General features: G+C 51.2%; 7 protein-coding genes across 7 annotated transcripts; 5 read left to right on the forward strand and 2 right to left on the reverse strand.

Annotated features, from left to right (window-relative positions):
- Positions 1 to 306: 306 nt before the first annotated feature.
- On the reverse strand, positions 307 to 1466 carry UREG_07411 (uncharacterized protein; the record flags this gene model as incomplete). Its single annotated transcript, XM_002582592.1, has 3 exons — positions 307 to 857; positions 924 to 1185; positions 1320 to 1466. The coding sequence occupies 3 exons, from the start codon at positions 1464 to 1466 to the stop codon at positions 307 to 309; spliced, it is 960 nt and encodes a 319-aa protein (XP_002582638.1).
- Positions 1467 to 1848: 382 nt separating this feature from the next.
- On the forward strand, positions 1849 to 2139 carry UREG_07412 (uncharacterized protein; the record flags this gene model as incomplete). Its single annotated transcript, XM_002582593.1, has 1 exon — positions 1849 to 2139. The coding sequence occupies one exon, from the start codon at positions 1849 to 1851 to the stop codon at positions 2137 to 2139; it is 291 nt and encodes a 96-aa protein (XP_002582639.1).
- A 526-nt stretch (positions 2140 to 2665) lies between these two features.
- Positions 2666 to 5350, reverse strand: UREG_07413 (uncharacterized protein; the record flags this gene model as incomplete). Its single annotated transcript, XM_002582594.1, has 3 exons — positions 2666 to 3749; positions 3841 to 4996; positions 5062 to 5350. The coding sequence occupies 3 exons, from the start codon at positions 5348 to 5350 to the stop codon at positions 2666 to 2668; spliced, it is 2529 nt and encodes an 842-aa protein (XP_002582640.1).
- Positions 5351 to 6161: 811 nt separating this feature from the next.
- Positions 6162 to 7406, forward strand: UREG_07414 (uncharacterized protein; the record flags this gene model as incomplete). Its single annotated transcript, XM_002582595.1, has 1 exon — positions 6162 to 7406. One exon carries the CDS (start codon positions 6162 to 6164, stop codon positions 7404 to 7406), a length of 1245 nt encoding a protein of 414 aa, XP_002582641.1.
- A 1056-nt stretch (positions 7407 to 8462) lies between these two features.
- On the forward strand, positions 8463 to 10062 carry UREG_07415 (uncharacterized protein; the record flags this gene model as incomplete). The annotated part of the gene is made up of 3 exons (XM_002582596.1): positions 8463 to 9034; positions 9158 to 9453; positions 9653 to 10062. 3 exons carry the CDS (start codon positions 8463 to 8465, stop codon positions 10060 to 10062), a joined length of 1278 nt encoding a protein of 425 aa, XP_002582642.1.
- Positions 10063 to 11317: 1255 nt separating this feature from the next.
- Positions 11318 to 13147, forward strand: UREG_07416 (uncharacterized protein; the record flags this gene model as incomplete). The annotated part of the gene is made up of 1 exon (XM_002582597.1): positions 11318 to 13147. The coding sequence occupies one exon, from the start codon at positions 11318 to 11320 to the stop codon at positions 13145 to 13147; it is 1830 nt and encodes a 609-aa protein (XP_002582643.1).
- Positions 13148 to 14945: 1798 nt separating this feature from the next.
- UREG_07417 (fructose-bisphosphate aldolase, class II) lies at positions 14946 to 16231 on the forward strand (the record flags this gene model as incomplete). The annotated part of the gene is made up of 4 exons (XM_002582598.1): positions 14946 to 15053; positions 15123 to 15233; positions 15308 to 15610; positions 15671 to 16231. The coding sequence occupies 4 exons, from the start codon at positions 14946 to 14948 to the stop codon at positions 16229 to 16231; spliced, it is 1083 nt and encodes a 360-aa protein (XP_002582644.1).
- Between the last annotated feature and the right edge of the window lie 917 nt (positions 16232 to 17148).

Below are 17148 nucleotides of genomic sequence, written 5' to 3' on the forward strand. Positions count from 1 at the left end.
TAGTAGCTACGGTGCCTAATAGAGGGCGAGTTCGGGTTGCATTATCGTGATATTATCCATAGCAAACAATGAATTAGATTCGCCGGACCAAATAGTTCGCTTTGACAGTTAGACATATGTACAATTGCGGCATATATACATATCGGGCACATCCAATCCGAATTAACACTGTAGAACATCCATGCGTATATAGACTTTTCTGCCATAAGCTCCATTCATTTGAAAAGCACAGAAAGAAATCAAAGAATCAAGGGCCAAGCGCTAAGTCTAAGGGTATCTTCACCTTCTTTTGAAACATCAAATTGATCAATGATAGCCACCGCCGTGTTCAGGTAAGAGGCCTGGTTGTGCGTTATCCGAAAACTCCTGATTCCCGAGTTCGCGTGACGACGTCTCATCACCATCCGCCTCTAGATCGCCCTCCTTTCTCCTCCTCCACGACCTTTTTCTCTTCTTCGACCGCTCTGCTTCTCGTAGAGCCTTTTTCTCCTCCTTCTCCTTCTTCTTATCTTTCTTTTCCTTTTTCGGAAACTCGCTTTCCGGGCCAACGAGGAAACGGCCGGGGTGGACGATGTTGAAAAGAAACAATGCGATGACCATGGTGGTTGCATCGAGGACGTAGAATGCAGCTTCGTTTTTGGCGAGTGGGGTATGGACGCCCTGGGCGTATTCGCAAAGTCGATAGATGATGCGGATCGTAATCAGGGCCAGGCCGGCATATACACAGTAGAGAAGGGGCCGCCATGGGTAGGACGGTGGATGGATGGCTTCGACATATGTCATTTTATAGTGGAAGCGAATCGCCAGGCCAACGAATACGAGGATGAAGAATTCTTGGACACCGATGCCGCCCATGTCTAGATCACGTTTAGGATTAGCGGATTGCAAAAAAAGGGTAAGCTGGAATCTCGGGAGTGACTAACATAAATTTTTCCCAATGTTCATGGTGTTTGGGTCGTCCGACGAGAGCAAACTGCTGGCGCTGCCTTGGACCAGAAAAGCCGTAACATCAAGGATGACGAATATCAAGGTAAGCCTTTTCGCCGAGATACCAAAGCACTTTTGCTCTGGCAGGAAGAAATATATCATGCGGCCGAGCACCATATAAATAAACGCATTGAGCCACAACGGCGCTAGAATGATCAAGATTTGAGCTGGGATATAAGGCCCTAGGGACCGCAACCGCTGGGTCGAATAAGATCGTAGCGCAAAACCGCCTGTCTCCCATATACACGACATCAGGATGACCCAGCAAAATTTCTGCGTTTCCAACTGTTAGTTTTCAGGCTGATCTTAAGGAGCATGCGTCCATTCCGTACCTTTCGGAAAAGGAATGCTTGGGCGGCATGTGTCACGGTAAGGAGGAAGAACAGGGCTGCGAACAAAACTGCCGCTGGGAATGACGGACAGTACGCCCATGGAATGTCATCACTGCTGAAATCGACCCCCTCGCATCGATTGGTCATTGCTCCGGTCCAGGCACGAAGCTACGATCTTCGCGTACCACGAGGAAGCGGGAAATAAGATAAAGAAAGCTTGACTGAGGAATTGTCAAGAAAAAGACCACATAGCCATATGGGCAGAAGAGGGTTTATATCTTGCCCTTGACGGGCCTTTTTGGCCGACATCAGATCCAAGAAGTCTCATAGTAATAATAGCAACGATCCCCAATTGCGTATCACAATCGTCTCTCGAACGATTCGAGCATAGTTTAGCTCCAAGTGGGCACATGTTGCATGCTGGCCCCGTCCCAGGCAGCGATATTTCTCCAGGCGCAAAAGCAAAACCAACAGTAACCTAGCCGCTCCTGCAATAGGGCGAAGCGTCAATTGTCCAGGATGACGCGCCATGAATCGTCAGCCACGAGCCGGGCGGTGTTGGCGAGAAAAGGCCAGTGCTGGTCCCTGCTGGCTGTGGTCGCCTGAGCGGTTGAAGTCTTTCGAGGAGCATCTCAAGCGTGCGGTCTGGAGGCTTGGCAGGCATCCGTCCACGCAACGGTTACGATTCAACATGCAATGGGTGACGCACGGTAAACGAATGGGCAAGGCGATTATTCTATTCTGGGCTCGAGAGGAATTAATTGCAGGTCAGATTGCGATGTGCCAAAAAGAAGGCTACCATGTGTTTCCCATTAGATAACAAAAAGCTGAAAAGACTCATTTTCGTCCTCCGGCCCAGTAGCTAAAAAGTGCAAATTCGTCTTTTCCTCGCGGTCATTCCATTCCATCGAAACCAGACGTCCGTAAAGCCAGCCAGTTCTCCAGAATACAAATAACTGATGAGTAACTAGTAGTTGGTACATGTTCCCAGGGCATAACATCAAGAAAAGTAATATCAACTCGATAGGAGAAAAGAGAAACAAAACCGTGAGAATTCATGCAAACACAAGCATGCAGGTCGCGGAAATTCGCAGCATATTTTTTTTATGTTGACGGTAAAAAAGATCCCATCCGACCTTCACCAGCAACCAGAAGAGAGAAGAGAGGCAAGGAAATACATCAGCAAGCAAATGATATGGTGAAACAATCAAGCATAAGGGAGGCGTGAAAAGAGCCAATACCGTGAAGAAGATTCGAGGTCTGCCGTGTCAAAAGGGTTCCCATCGGGATACGTTCTCCTGAATGATTCAGGCGAGAACCACACAAGCAACTAGTGGTTGGCTTGTCTAGTGCCCATAGTTTCCACCCCATCCACCACCACGACCAGTGTTCCCGTAGTAGTTGCTACCGAAACCGGCGCCGTAATTTCCATAGCCTCCACCCTGGTGATGAGTCTGAGAAGCTCCAGTCTGGTGGTGCGTACCCAGTCCACCAAGACCTCCATATTGAGGGTTAAGGTGAGGATAATTTCCAAACGCCTGCTGACTTCCTTGTTGAGCTGGTACAGGTGGCAGGCCGACCTGGCTCGCAGCAGGTTGACTTGGCACATTATTCGCCGCCGATCCTGGACGGTTGGCTTGTGAGACAGAAGGACTTGGACCACCGGCCTTAGACGCCTCAAATGCCTTGGAGGTCTCTTCACCGCTACCCGGCTGTTGAGGAGCTACGGGCTGGTTCTGGCCAAACTGGGTGCGCCCGAATACATCAGAAATACCGCCAAAGGCGTTGCTGCCGGTCGATTGTTGGCCTTCTGTTGGCTGGGTAGATCCCGTGCGGCCGTAGCCAGGGTCACGAGCTGGCACGCCTTGGGTGAAGGCGCCGGTGTTGGCGGGGGTTGAGGAGTGTTCGTAGGAGAAAGCGTGCTGGGGCTGCCCATACATTCCGCCCTTGCCATAAGGAGCATACTGGCTGCCATACCCAAACTGATTGCTATGGGGCAGATAATGCTCCTCATACCGTCGAACATCATCATACATCGGGCGATTTCTTCCATATTGATGTTGCTGGCCCATCTGACTAATGTATGTATTGGGATAATGAGGGTTGGAATAATAAGGATAGCCGTAGTTAAAAGCACCATGGCCTTGAGCTTGGGGCATATGAGTGGGCTGGTTTGGTTGTGCTTGGCCAGGCAATGTAGGATTAGGTGTGTTTTGACCACTATTAGTAGTTTCAACGTGGCCGTAGCGGGCAGGAGCCTGGGTGGATGGAGGCTGAGTCTGGGCTTCAGTTCCTGTAGCACTAAATCCAGCGGCAGTTCGTTGGGCACCAACGTCTTGTGGCTGGGCATAACCACCGTAGTAGTAAGGGTTGCGGGACTGGTTCAGCGCCGTAGAACGCAGAATAGTCAGCGCCTGTGGTGACGGTGGGCTGGGATGGAAGATTGGCTTGGTTAGAGAACGGCTCTTGAGTTTGAGGGTGTGGTTGCGGCTGTTCAACTTGCTGGCCGAATGGATCGTACGGCTTCTGAGCCTCTCCATATCGGCTAAAGTCGTTGAAGGAGGTTTCGGCAGTAGTGGTGGGAGGAACAGGAGGGAGGCCGGGAGCGGCTCGTGGGGTGGGTGCAACGGTTTCACCAGGAACCGGAGCGCGCGCCGAAGGAGGGAGAGATGCTCGAGGGGCGATAGGGGAGTGTTGGGGGGGCTGAGGGCGAGTTTCAGGTTCTTCTCTCTGCTCGTCAATATCAACTTCTTCCGTTGATCCGTTTAATCCCATGCTGCCAAACTGGACGGCAGCACGATCAACAGCGTGATTGCCAGGCATGACAACTGCTTCTTGTTGGTCCAAGAGACGGCGCTGGAAATGTGAGCGACCCGGGGTTGTTTTGTAAGCAGGCGTAGGAGTATATGGCACGGCAGGGCGTGGCGGCTGTTCCTGCACTAGCGACTGGTGCTGTTGTTGCGATTGATCATCGGTCGTGCTCACACTAGCATCTGCCGTCACCGGTGTTGGCTGCGGCTCAGTTTGGGTTTCCTCTTGTATAGATGTGGCAGCATCCTCCTTTGGCTCATTAGAGGTGGCGGGTAACTGCATCTCTGAAGCTGCCACCTCTGATACCTGCGGAGTCTCCTCAACATGGGTTCCATCTGGCTCTGAGGGGTGTTGGTCAGTGGGCTGCTCTGGCGCAACGCTTTCGGGCCCTTTCTCTGGAACAGGAGCAGCGGGAGCTGACGGCGGTGGTTTCTTTTGAGGAGGCGGAGTTGGTTTTGCAAACAAACTGGCCCATCCTTTCTTTGTTCCTTCGGGGATCAAGCTGGTCTTCTGTGGTTGCTCTGCTGTCGGTTTCGCAACGTCTTGAGCAGCTTTATCGGCAGCCTCCTTTGCATCCCCATCCACAGCCCAGGAATCCGGTGGGACTTGTGCGGTTTCCGAAGGTACAGATGCTTGAGTGGTAGGCTTGTCGGGCCGAGAACCGTTAACATGAGCAGCTCTGCCACCACGGCCTCCACGTCCACGATCTCCACGAGCACGTCCACGGCCCTCGAATCCTCCGCGAGGACGGGCGCCACGAGATTGAGAAGCTGTTGTCTCAGTTGGAATGGATTGCGCTTCCTTTGCCTTGGGACGTGGCCTGTCGGCATGCTTCTTCTTCACCTCACCCCACTGTGAGACATTGCCTAGTTTAAACAGAGGACGCTTAGATACGATTGTTTTCTTTGGCGCGAAAATATGGGGGGCAAACCTTCAGAAATGCGTTCAATAGCGATCTCAAGAACTCCATCGGCATCCTCCAAGGCAGACACAATATCCTCGTCTGTCCAGTCGGGAAACAGTTCCTTTATCATAGGCAGCTGGCTCGAGTACTTCTTCTTCAGCTGGCCCAGCTCTCCCTCTTCTTCAAATGATGGCGATCCAGCAGTGTCCTGGTTTGCTGACTTTGATACTCTGGCTCCACCGCGACCGCCTCTGAAGTTGTGACCACCCCTGCCACCACGGGCCGAACCCCGGCCACGAGTGTGAATTTCAGACATTATGGGACGCTTGTAAGCGGAAGGAATATGTTATGAGGGCAAGAAAAAGAGATGAGAGTGCGTGAGCGTGTTAGAGAAGAGGTCGTGTGCGTGAGGGTGACGAGCTGGGAAGAGGAGGCTGTTGCAGGGAGATTTTTTCAAGAAGCACAAGACAACTGAAAAGGCGAAAGAGCAGCAGACAAGGCTCCCTGCAATGAAGGCCACGCAGAGCAGCTGAGAACCGATAGGTAGACGTGAAATATAGAAAAACGAAAAGGAAAATGCAGAATGGTTGAAGAGGCGGAGGTGAAGATGTTTGAGCACAGAAGAAGTTTGAAAGGGAACTGGGATGGCGAGGTTTCGCGCGTTTTGTTTTTTGGTTCCAGCGGCTGGATGGCGTGCGCTAGTGGGCGGTGTTATAGAGGGTTACAGTATCAGAGCCACAGGTTTGCCGTCTGTATCAGCGTAACATGTCGTACAAGCGTCTTTTCACAAGCCACAAACTGGAGGCGGCGGCAGCAGACAAAGATTGACGGCCGGATTCACATTGCTGATGGAGAAGAGGGACTGCCAGAACAGCTGCAGTGGTGAGTTGATGTCCCCTGGGCCCTGCCTCGATCTACTGCCGCCTTCAATAGACTGGGATGCTGCACAGGGCTGGAGAGTGCTGACTCAGGCTCTGCCTTGGCTCAGATCATACGGTCGGTGATGGCATCATGCTGTTCCAACTGCGTCAATGTGAAGCCCTTTTCCCTCACTTGCCAACAGAACCTCGCTGGATCAATTACTGACTACTCTTTATCGACTAATCGCCAGAAATAAGCGCTCTGCCATGAAGATTACCGGCACTCAAGCCTTCAAGTACCTCACTTCAAAAATCCACCCTCCCCTTCCCCGTACCCCACGCGAATCCGAGCAGTTGCTCTCAATCTTGACATCCTCGTTTCGTCGCCAACTCGACCGTGAGCACCCGCCCGTGCAGTCAGAGGAACCACAGACCGTCTCCAAACCAGTCCGCTCTATCAATGCCGATCAGCATCTAAGTTCGATCCTGAACCACCCTCTCTTCAGCACCATCCCTCAGCAACCAAGAACCAGGCAACAGGATGCTCAGTCACAGGCACCAGTGGAGGACCCTATACTGGTGTTAGATCGTGCCATAGCCTCAGGTATTGCCGATGCCAGTACCGTTCATGAATGCCTCCGTCTACACCGGCTCCAACTAGATGGAATGCCACGGGAGACGAGGCGCGCTAGGATGAGTGAGTCAAACGTGGATCGCTTGATCCTTTCCTGGCTGTCATCCACAGATCAGCTATCGAGAAGGGACTTTTTCCGTAATCGGGAAATCGTCCAATCAGTAATGCCGTACATGGTCAATGCACGCCATCAACCTACCGTGATGAAATGGTTAGACGAAATCCGACGTGAGGTCCCATGCACTCCCAATTTCAAAAAGGTTTTCACGCATTCGCCCCAATATATCGTTCTTGAATCATATATCTCAGCCGAGTGCAGCTGGGGCGAGGGGATTGTCGCCGCATTGCGATTCTTGATGGAAGCGTGCGGTGCCCCCGTGCGTGGTGATTATAGCCACCTCCCGCCTTACATACTATCTATTGCTTCGCGTCTAGCTCGCCGGATATGCTCGCTCCCTGCATCGCAAATCAAGAGCATTCCGGTTCAATTGTTCGATGATTTCAGTGAGATATTTCAGGATGTGGGAGAGCCAGCGATCCAGGTCAGAAGGTATTTTTGGAAAGCAAAACTAGGCCTGTATCGCCCAATCGATCCCAACCCAAGTTTTGCCATTAAACACGCCGAAATATTCTCTCAGGCCCGAATACCTCCAGATCGCCACTCCTCGGCACTTCTACAATTGTATCTCGAAGCTGCTCAACTCTGTATCAAGCAAGACAAACATGCTCAAGCATCACGGCTCATATCGGTGGCGAAGAAACTCTTGCCGGATGGAGAATCCGCTGTGGCAGCGCAGCCTAAGAACGATAAGGAAAAACAGGACTTTCTCCCCTTAGTCAACGCCATAGAAAACGGTTTACTCCCCACCTTGGGGTAACTGTTCTTCTCAAACATTCGGGACGTTCTTATTTATCACTAGGAAAAGCCTGCTGCTACCAATATTATCACGACCTACTGCGTGATTGGATTTCTCCTAACAATACCCTGTCCGTTTCTGGATGTATTCCAGTACGCTGTACGGCCGATGGAAGCAACTGCAGTTTGTTTGCCTGGAAGCACACAACCAACAAGAGTCAACTTATGGGGGACATTGCCTTCTTCTACCAACGTCGACTTTTCAGTACCCGTCGTCTACCGCCCCAGTGACCAACTTGATGGACGTGACATGACGGCCATCCCGAAAGAGCTTTCTACCTATTCAATATCCAGGCAATTAGATCCGATGCTACGGTTCGTGCGTGCGACTCGATGGCTTGGCCGTGAATGAAGATGGAGGGCCTTTACCAAGGTTGACTGCTGTGGGGTACATGCTTCGGCATTGACTGATTTGATCCCGACGGATTCTTGACCGTTTTTCCGCACGCTGAAATGCCTTCTGAGGAGATTCAAAAGCCGTGAATACGCCACTCGATGCCAACAGAAATGCATCTGGTCGAGTTTAGAGGAGGATATACTCGAGGCTGATTTGAAAAGGATGTCCATCTCATCCTGTTTGGAGACTTTCAGGTGCTTGAAAATATAATGATACCTTTTGAAATGGGTTTTGTAGGAACCTTTATTTCCAGGTTTTATGCCGTTTATTTACCTGTTTTCACACCACTTGCAGAAATGAGGGATGAATCACATATCCCTCTACTCTTTCATTTGTGGCCTTGGTTCATTAATGAAGCTCAATGAGAATAATTTTAATCAATTCCTTTGTGGGATCCTATACATCTTAATAATGCTAGGAAGTGACACTATGTAGATCAATGAACTCCATTTCGATTCGCGTCGCGCGCTTTTTCGCGCCTTGACGCGTCCTCCTTAACCAACGGAGTTCCAGCCAACCATACGGAAAACCCTCCCCCATACAATGATTTAATGGAAAAATATTGACCAGCTCAAATCGGTCACCAGCCCGATTTTGCTTCCTGAGGCCTGAAGGTACACCATGATTCTCAGCGGCGTCGAAATCGTCACCCGCCACCTGGTCCGCAACCTGCGACACGTCGCCCAGCAGCAGCAGCCATGCGGCGTCGACCTCACTCTCCGCCAGGTTTCCAAATGGACCTCAGCGGCCACGATTGACTTTGACAATACCAAGCGCCAGGCGGCCAAAATTTCGAACCTGCCCTTTGACCGTGCCAGCCACACGATTACCCTGCAACCGGGGGCCTACTTGATTGATTTCAACGAGACGGTGCAGGTGCCGCGGAATTGCATGGCGAGTGTTTTTGTGAGGTCGTCGTTGTGGCGGTCTGGGGTGGGAATGGTCACTGGTGTGGTTGATGCGGGATATGAAGGTGCTATGGGCGCGTTGTTGGATGTGAGGAATCCTAATGGTGTTGTGTTTTATCGAGATGCAAAGCTTGCGCAGATTGTGTTTCAGGAAATGGAGGGAATGGTGGAGGGATACAGTGGAATCTATCAGTCGTCACAAAGCAGTGTGGGATGCAGTGGGACAGAAAAGGTGCAGTGTGATACGCATCCAGGTGCCGACAGCTCTACGACCAGGCCACCTAGGTAATCTTTATGTAGAGTCCCAGTCATACAGACTCCCATGATATGCTTGCCTGTTGATTAGTCAGGTAACTATTACGCTAGCCCAAGCAGGCTAGCGTGTGTTGGGGAAATTAAGCTCGTTAGTGTGCCTGGGCTCCGGGGTGAGCAATCGTTAGTCTCGGGATTAAGCTTGCCTGCACGGCACCCGCCATCAAGTAAGCAACATCAGCTCTCGAGACCTCGCATCCAGTTTCTTCCATCCCATCAACTGTTTGATCCGCCCTGTTCTCACCCCATCGCTATCGCATTGACATTTTCATCACTTGCGCATATACCAAGTCGAAATTGTTGTCCCAATTGTCTTGATTTCGAGCCTCATACTGCTTGTTTACCCTTCTCAACCAACCTGTTCCAACTATTTTGGCAAAAACTACAAACATGTCAGCCGAAGCGGTCAATGGAGCCCCCGTTGTCGAGCCCGGTAGGTTCTTTGCGGCCGCCTTTTACTCAGCGCTATTGGGTCCTAGTCATCGACATTTTTGATCGACTTTGATACAGAAACTTGCTTCATCTATACGCAGATTATGTAAAAAAGCGCATTCTATGCCCATTCTGCCGGCTAATTGCCTCGTCTTATAGTCCCCGCTCTTGAGACGGAAGGGAAAGAAAACGCGTCAACCGCCAAAGCCGAAGATCCCACCGAAGTAAACGGCAACGCAGCGCAACCCGCCGAGGAAAAAGATACGCCTGAAGCGGACAGCGAAAAGGCCGCCGGCGACAAACGCGATCACGACGAGGCTGGCCCTGCTGCGGAGGCGGAAACGTCTACTGGACAGCAGCCCCCAGGGAAGAAGCAAAAGACCAAAACACAAAAGGAGCCTGAGGCCGAATCCGAGACAGTTGCCAACAATGCAGAAGCCGCAAATGGCGCGAAGAAGAGAGGACCCGGTCGGCCGAAAAAGGGCGAAGCGAAGAAACCCCAGAAGACGCCGACGCCAAGGAGTGCCGATGGCATTGGAAGCAGGACTCGAAGCCGAACCAAGGCTTGAGTTCGATTGGGGTGAATTTGGGAACCTACAGGCGATGGGCATCGAATTTTGCTATAATTTTGTTCCATGATTCATGACCTCTGACTCCAACGGTGCTAGATAAGCCAGTTTGCTTGATATCGTGCTTTTCGATGCTGCAGAACTAAATCCTGGGGTTTCAATCTGTACGGATACTATTTATTTGGGTGCATTAATGGAAAAGGTTGCGGATATTGAGCCGGTTGGAATGGATATGGTGGGAACTTGTGAAGAAATAGGGAAGGAAAGGACATCAGGAAACAGGACACCTTTGCCTCGATAACATCGAGCTCTGTGCTTCGGCTAGGTCAATGTCTTGACTTGGAACCAGCTGCTAATTGGGTCCATGACTCCTCTAGCCTTTGAATTGATTGTTTGCTGTTATCGTAGTATCCGACGCCTATGCTTCGGAGTCCAAGAAGACCAGCCCAGTCAAGTTTGATAAGGCTGCTGGATTGAGACACGAATGAGGACAGGTACTGAGTGTATCACAGCTTCCACATGGAATATCGCCTCAGCATTCCGTCGTTTGATACGTTGACTTGGATTGACAACTAGTTAGCTGGGTCTGTACATCACTGCAAGCCTTGATGTAACCATATCAAGGGATATAAACTCTGAAGCTTCAATTTGGAAGCTCGGAAGAGTCCGTTGGCCGCTCGCCAGTGTCGCATTCTCCCTGCATTCTAGCGCTTTGGACTCCGTGTTGCGAACCCGCCATGATTTTGCTGTCAGGACAAAGTTTTGGCGACGGGACAAGCAAACAGGCAGATCAATTCACGAAACATAGTTAAATGCCCTCCACGCATCGCTTCTCACGCAAACAATTTTGTTTTATTCTGCGAGCCATCGTGGGCCTTCTGTCCTGCCCTGTCTTCTATAAGCGCCCTGACTTATTTTAACGCTATTAATCGATCCTTTTTGTCAGTCATTCAACCCCGGCGTCGCCGACCTTTGCACTCGGCACCACTCCGCCGACTTTTCCGCCACCACCCTACCTCCCCAGTCACCTCCCCCACAAAATAGCCCACAGCAAGTGACAAGGAGGGAAACGAGGTCTTGACGTTTACATGACTACGGAGTACGACTGATCAATTGATCAAGGATACACGCTTCCCCCAAACCCTCGATTTCCAGAGCCGCATTCGAGCTCAACACTTTTTTTCAATTCTTCCTGGGCGCAACTGACCGATCGAGAGAAACAATGGCCACCTAATCCCCGAAGCGCTGCTATCTTATGCCGGAAAAACCTGCGACCATAGCAGCTTACGCTGCGGGGGCCTCGCTCGCGGCTATCACCCTCTTCTACGTCTTCGGCCCAAACTTCACGATCGACGGCGACGAGTCGAATATCAGCGGCAGAAAGAAGACTATCGTCGGCCTCTCGAACCCCGCCAATGATTGCTTTATCAATTCCGTACTGCAGGCGCTCGCCGGACTGGGAGACCTGCGGCTGTACCTGATACGAGAGCTACATCGGAGGGAGCTAGAGGGAAGGGGAGTCTACGAAAGCTATCCGGACCCTGAAGATGTGCCGAGGGACCGGACGCCGGAGGGTGTGCGGCAGTTGCAGCAGGCGCCGGTGACTAAGGCGCTAAAGGAGATGTTGGATCGACTTAATGAGAGGCCGATTTATCGAAAGACGATTTCGGCCAGGGGGTTTATACAGGCGTTGGAGAGTGCGTTTCGGACGAGGATCAGTCGGACGCAGCAGGATGCGCATGAGTTTTTGCAGGTGGTGGCGGAGCGACTGTGTGATGAATACCATGCCGGGGATAAAGCGCGGAAAAGAGCCGGGGCGCTGCTCACGGTGCCTTCGGGGGTCCCTGAGTTGGAATTGGATCCGGAGAAGCTGCAGATTCCGCCTGCCAGCGTCACGGATGTTGATTCGGAAGATGCGTCGATGATCGGTTCACGGTGGAGAGAGACAAGTAGAGAGGAACATGGGTTTCCCTTGGAGGGAATGCTGGAATCACAGGTCGAATGCCAATTCTGCCACTACAAATACAAGCCGAACCAGACGTCGTTTGTCAACCTTACATTGCAGGTGCCGCAAAAAAGCTCCACCTCTCTGAGTGCTTGCTTCGACGGGCTGCTGAAGACTGAGTACATTGAAGATTTCCGATGCGACAGATGCCAATTGATTTATACACTAGATCTCAAACTGAAAGCGCAGCAGCGTGCGGTTTCTGAGCGGGAAAAGCAGGCGATTAGAGCAGAAATATCTCTCCTTCGAGCCGCGATCGACGGTGACCCGGAGGTGCCTCTAGAGGGCGTCACAATGCCCGATGCGCAAAGTATACCAAAACGGAAAATAGCACGGCACATGAGGGTCACCAAATTCCCAAGGCTTCTTGCGATTCACCTATCCAGGTCCATATTTGATCAAAGCGCGTCGACGAAGAATGCCGCCAAGGTGGCATTCCCAGAACGTTTACCGTTAGGCGGCATACTCAATCGGAAATGGTACAGGCTGTTGGGGATCGTGTGCCACAAGGGAAGCCATCACAGTGGACACTATGAATCTTTCCGACGAAATGTTGTGTACGCGCCGTTTTCAACTCCAGATGCGTTTAGGTCCTACGCCCAGAGCAGAGCGGCCAGCGAGAATCCATCCACCATGCCCAGTCCGAGGATGCACACGATGCATAGGCCGTCTGATGCAGAGCTAAGCCCACTGACGATATCCGATTCGTCCTCTGCTTCGGTGTCTACCTCCTCACTGCCGGCGCCGTCGCCATCCCTGAACCAGAGAAGCCCGCTCTCATCAGCGTCCATCGACAGGCTTCCCTCCATCTCATCAGCGACGCGGATCCCACCGAGGTCATCACCGGCATCCGCAGTCTCGTCCAACAAACCTGAATCAGGCTCCAAGGGGCCTGGTAAGCCATCATCCGGTGACGCATCGCTTTTCCGAAGAAAGAAGCGTCAAAACGAACGCTGGTGGAGGATCAGCGACGAAAGGGTCAAGGAATGCAAGACAAGCGATGTCTTGGGAATGCAGCGAGAGGTGTATTTGTTGTTTTACGAAATGGAACGGCCCGGCGATGATCCTTCTACAGCATGATAATGAAAAGAGAAGACTTATACCCTTTTTTGAACATTTGGCGAGATCCAAGGTGTTAGCGGCACACACGCACCCTTTTCCTGATTCCTGTTGTTCACTCCTCATCCTCTTCAATGTTGTCTTGTCTGTTGTTTCTCATACAAGTTCAAAGGTGGCTCAGCAAATAGAATTGGTTCTGCAAAAATGGGGCTCGACCCCCTTTCTTTGGAAGTTGACCCAAGATGGGCATATTTTGCATTGTTGGACTTTTTTGATGGCTTGTTCTTGGAGCAATGTCGCGCTCGATTCGAAAGTATTTATACAGACTGAGATAGACAAATTGCCAAAACGTCGTCGAACTAGCCGTTGCTCTTCAACTTGCTCATGAATTGAACAAATAGACACAGCCACAGCCTCTTGTTTTGTATCCCGGTGCAAATCCTCGGGCCTCTCGGACATTCTGAACAAATCGTTACTCCATATGCCGAACTTTGTGTTCATGCCGCTCCTCGGGGAAAACCCGAGTTCGCAGAGAAAGAAATAAAAAAAAGAAAACAAAAGAATCTTCGATTTTCGAAAAACCGCTTAGTTTCGGGGCCAGCAAGTTCAACTCCTCCCTTGTCTTCATACCAATCGCAACCACTCCGCGAAACCAGGGGTTGAGAATCTGCTCGCTGTGGTTGCTTTTGAAATGGACGGGTGCGGGGCGCGTGGAATGCAAGTTTGACGACAAGATGCCAGGAACCATCTGCACGAGCAGCCCGTATCAGACGTGCCAGTTCTCTATCGATTAGTTATTGTTGATGCTTTTGATGGAGGGGTTGGATGTTGCCAAGCCTTGGAGACGTTCGGTTCGCCGCAGCGGGGCAGTTTTGACGACAGGCAAACGTCACGACGGACAGGGCGGTTCTGGGAGGGATGATGATATTCTGTGATGGAGAATTACATCCTACTGTTTATGGAGCATGGGATAGTCGTGGAGGCGCAAGAGAGGATTGCAATTGTAGCTTGTTCGCTGATATCAAATGCACATTGGGGTAGTGAATGGAGACGAGGGGCAGGATATACATATATTTCGCGCATGGCTGAAGCAGCGCCGGATGCTGAGATTGCTGGCATTTATCAGGTAGCAGAGTTGAAGAACAATCCAGATTGCCCGTAGCATTGCTTTCATCTCAAGACATTGCTTCTGATTCGCATCCCCATTCCATTATTGATCGCGGGAAGAGGGGTGAATGTTGAACCAGGCAGTGTATTGCGGGGCAATTCGGAAAACAAGCGCAAATTCCACGAAAATCGTCATGATCGAGAGCAACTTGCCGTTTTGAAGCCAGAATCCCGCTGTCGAGGTCACGCTGCCATTTAATTCTTCCTGTCTGCTCTTCTTCTCTTCTCTTCCTCCTCTTCCACGCCTGACCTGTCTGTACCATCACCACAACGCCCGTGAGGTAGGTAACAAGCCCACCGCTAGCAACGCCGAATCCTCCAGTTCGGTGAATAAAACAAACTTTCGTGCGTCCTTTGTTTATTTGAAACCTCTGCCTGACACTCCATCGTTCGTCTTCTAGGCCAACCGCTCCATCTCTCCGTTCTGCTACAACTTGTCTCAATCCAAGTTTCTATTTCCAATCAAAAAGTGAGTGATTCTTCCCTTCCGGCAGCAATAGCTTTCTCAGACTTCTCTGCCCCTCCTTGTTGGTCCCAAAATCGCGGGGTATTGTGGCGGAATCAAATCACAGAAATCGGATCCTCACCTCACTCAATTGCGATCTGGCTGACGAAGTTGAACGCTGTACAGCTCTCTTTGCCAACCGCCAATATGGGTGTTACCGACGTTCTCTCCCGCAAGACCGGTGTCATCGTCGGTGATGATGTCCTGAGACTCTTCGAGTACGCCCAGCAAAACAACTTTGCCATCCCCGCTGTTGTAAGTAGAAGCAATCGAGGCATGCACTCACGGACTTGGAACTGACCTCACTGTGCTCCTAATGAGTAGAACGTGACCTCTTCCTCCACCGCTGTGGCCGCACTTGAGGCCGCCCGCGACAAGAAGGCTCCTATCATCCTTCAGATGTCCCAAGGTGGCGGTGCCTACTTTGCCGGAAAGGTATGCTTAAACCTCCAGAATTCATTTTTATCTCGCATTTTCGTGGGAGCAAGCGAACTGATCTTGACTTGTAGGGTGTCTCCAACTCCAACCAAGAAGCGTCCATTGCTGGCTCCATCGCCGGAGCTCATTATATCCGCAGCATTGCCCCAATCTATGGCATCCCAGTTGTCCTTCACACTGACCACTGCGCCAAGAAGCTCCTCCCATGGCTCGACGGTATGATGGATGCGGATGAGAAATACTTCAAAGAGCATGGTGAGCCATTGTTCTCCAGCCACATGATCGATCTCTCTGAGGAGACGGTCGAGTGGAACATCGAGACCACCGCCAAGTACCTCAAGCGTGCTGCCCCAATGAAGCAGTGGCTCGAGATGGTAAGTTCTCGCCTGCATCCAGGCGCTCATCTGTGCACAGAGTTAATGAAGTTTTTGTAGGAAATTGGCATCACCGGCGGTGAGGAGGACGGCGTCAACAACGAAGATGTTGACAACAACTCTCTCTACACCCAGCCCGAGGACATCTTGAACATCTACAACGCCCTTGCGCCAATCAGCCCTTACTTCTCCATCGCCGCTGGTTTCGGAAACGTCCACGGCGTCTACAAGCCCGGAAACGTCCGCTTGCACCCCGAACTCCTCAAGAAGCACCAGGCCTACGTCAAGGAGAAGACCGGTTCCCAGAAGGACAAGCCAGTCTTCCTCGTCTTCCACGGTGGTTCCGGTTCCTCCAAGGAGGAGTACAAGGAGGCCATAAGCTATGGCGTTGTGAAGGTCAACATGGACACGGACATGCAATACGCCTACATGGCCGGCGTCCGTGACTATATGCTCAAGAAGAAGGACTACCTCATGTCGGCTGTGGGCAACCCTGACGGTGAGGATAAGCCCAACAAGAAATACTTTGACCCTCGCGTGTGGGTCCGCGACGGCGAGAAGAGCATGGCTCAACGAACACAGGTGGCTCTTGATGATTTCAACACCTCCAACCAGCTGTAAATAACCCAGAAGAAAAAAAAAATTACCCACGCATCTCTTTGTATCTTTCGATGCTGGGAGACATTTTGTGTCAATAAAAGGACGCTTTGAGGTTTTAAAAATGCAATAATATAATTCTGTTTGGGCAAATTTCAATTCTTCATTTTCCATCGGGGTTGATCCAGTACTGTCATCTGAGGAGCGAGAACAAATGAAAAGCATCACAGCGCAAGGGGGGAAGGACAGGTTCGTATCTTGTTTGGAGCGGCCGCTTCCCGAGCCCTGAAACCGCTTGCGATCTCCGATAAGTATAAAGGCACACAGCGGGCAAAACCATGGTTGTCCATGGGAGGTATGAAACACAGGATAAGAGGGCAGCGCCGGCTGAAACAGGTGTTTTCGGGACCTCTTGTTGGAAATGGAATTTTTATTTTTTTTTGTGGTTGAGGTTTGGGAGGGATGGAGCTGGGCCACCCTCTGGTGCTGTTGAGTGGGAGAATCTTGGGGCGCGGATGGAGTAGGAGTAATTTGGGATCCATGGTTATAAGAGAGGATTCTTTGGGCTGACCCGGGTTGAGCCGGTGGAACTGTGCTCTGTTCAGTTGTGATTCTGCGATTTGGTTGAACTAACTGGAGAGGAATATTAAATCAAGATCGGACGAAAGCAGCACAGAACAGAAGAGTAAAGAAAGAAAACACCATCCGCACGCTGACCACCTCATCCACTCCATGGCCCTGGGTCAGCCAGTCGGCTAGTTATTAGTCCAACGTCCAAGGCTGCCAGGTGAATCGTCGCCAATGAAAGCCATCCTTGAGGCTTGACCCCCAGAACGCCGAAAACGAAACCGAAGCCCAAGGCAAGAAATGAAGCGACCGTGTGTAACAGATGAACTCGCCCACCCACAGAGACTCTTCTTCTTCTTTTAGATTTTGCAACA

This window comes from Uncinocarpus reesii, genomic scaffold, assembly GCF_000003515.1.
Source record: "Uncinocarpus reesii 1704 scaffold_5 genomic scaffold, whole genome shotgun sequence".
In the NCBI taxonomy this organism is placed as follows: Eukaryota; Fungi; Ascomycota; class Eurotiomycetes; order Onygenales; family Onygenaceae; genus Uncinocarpus; species Uncinocarpus reesii.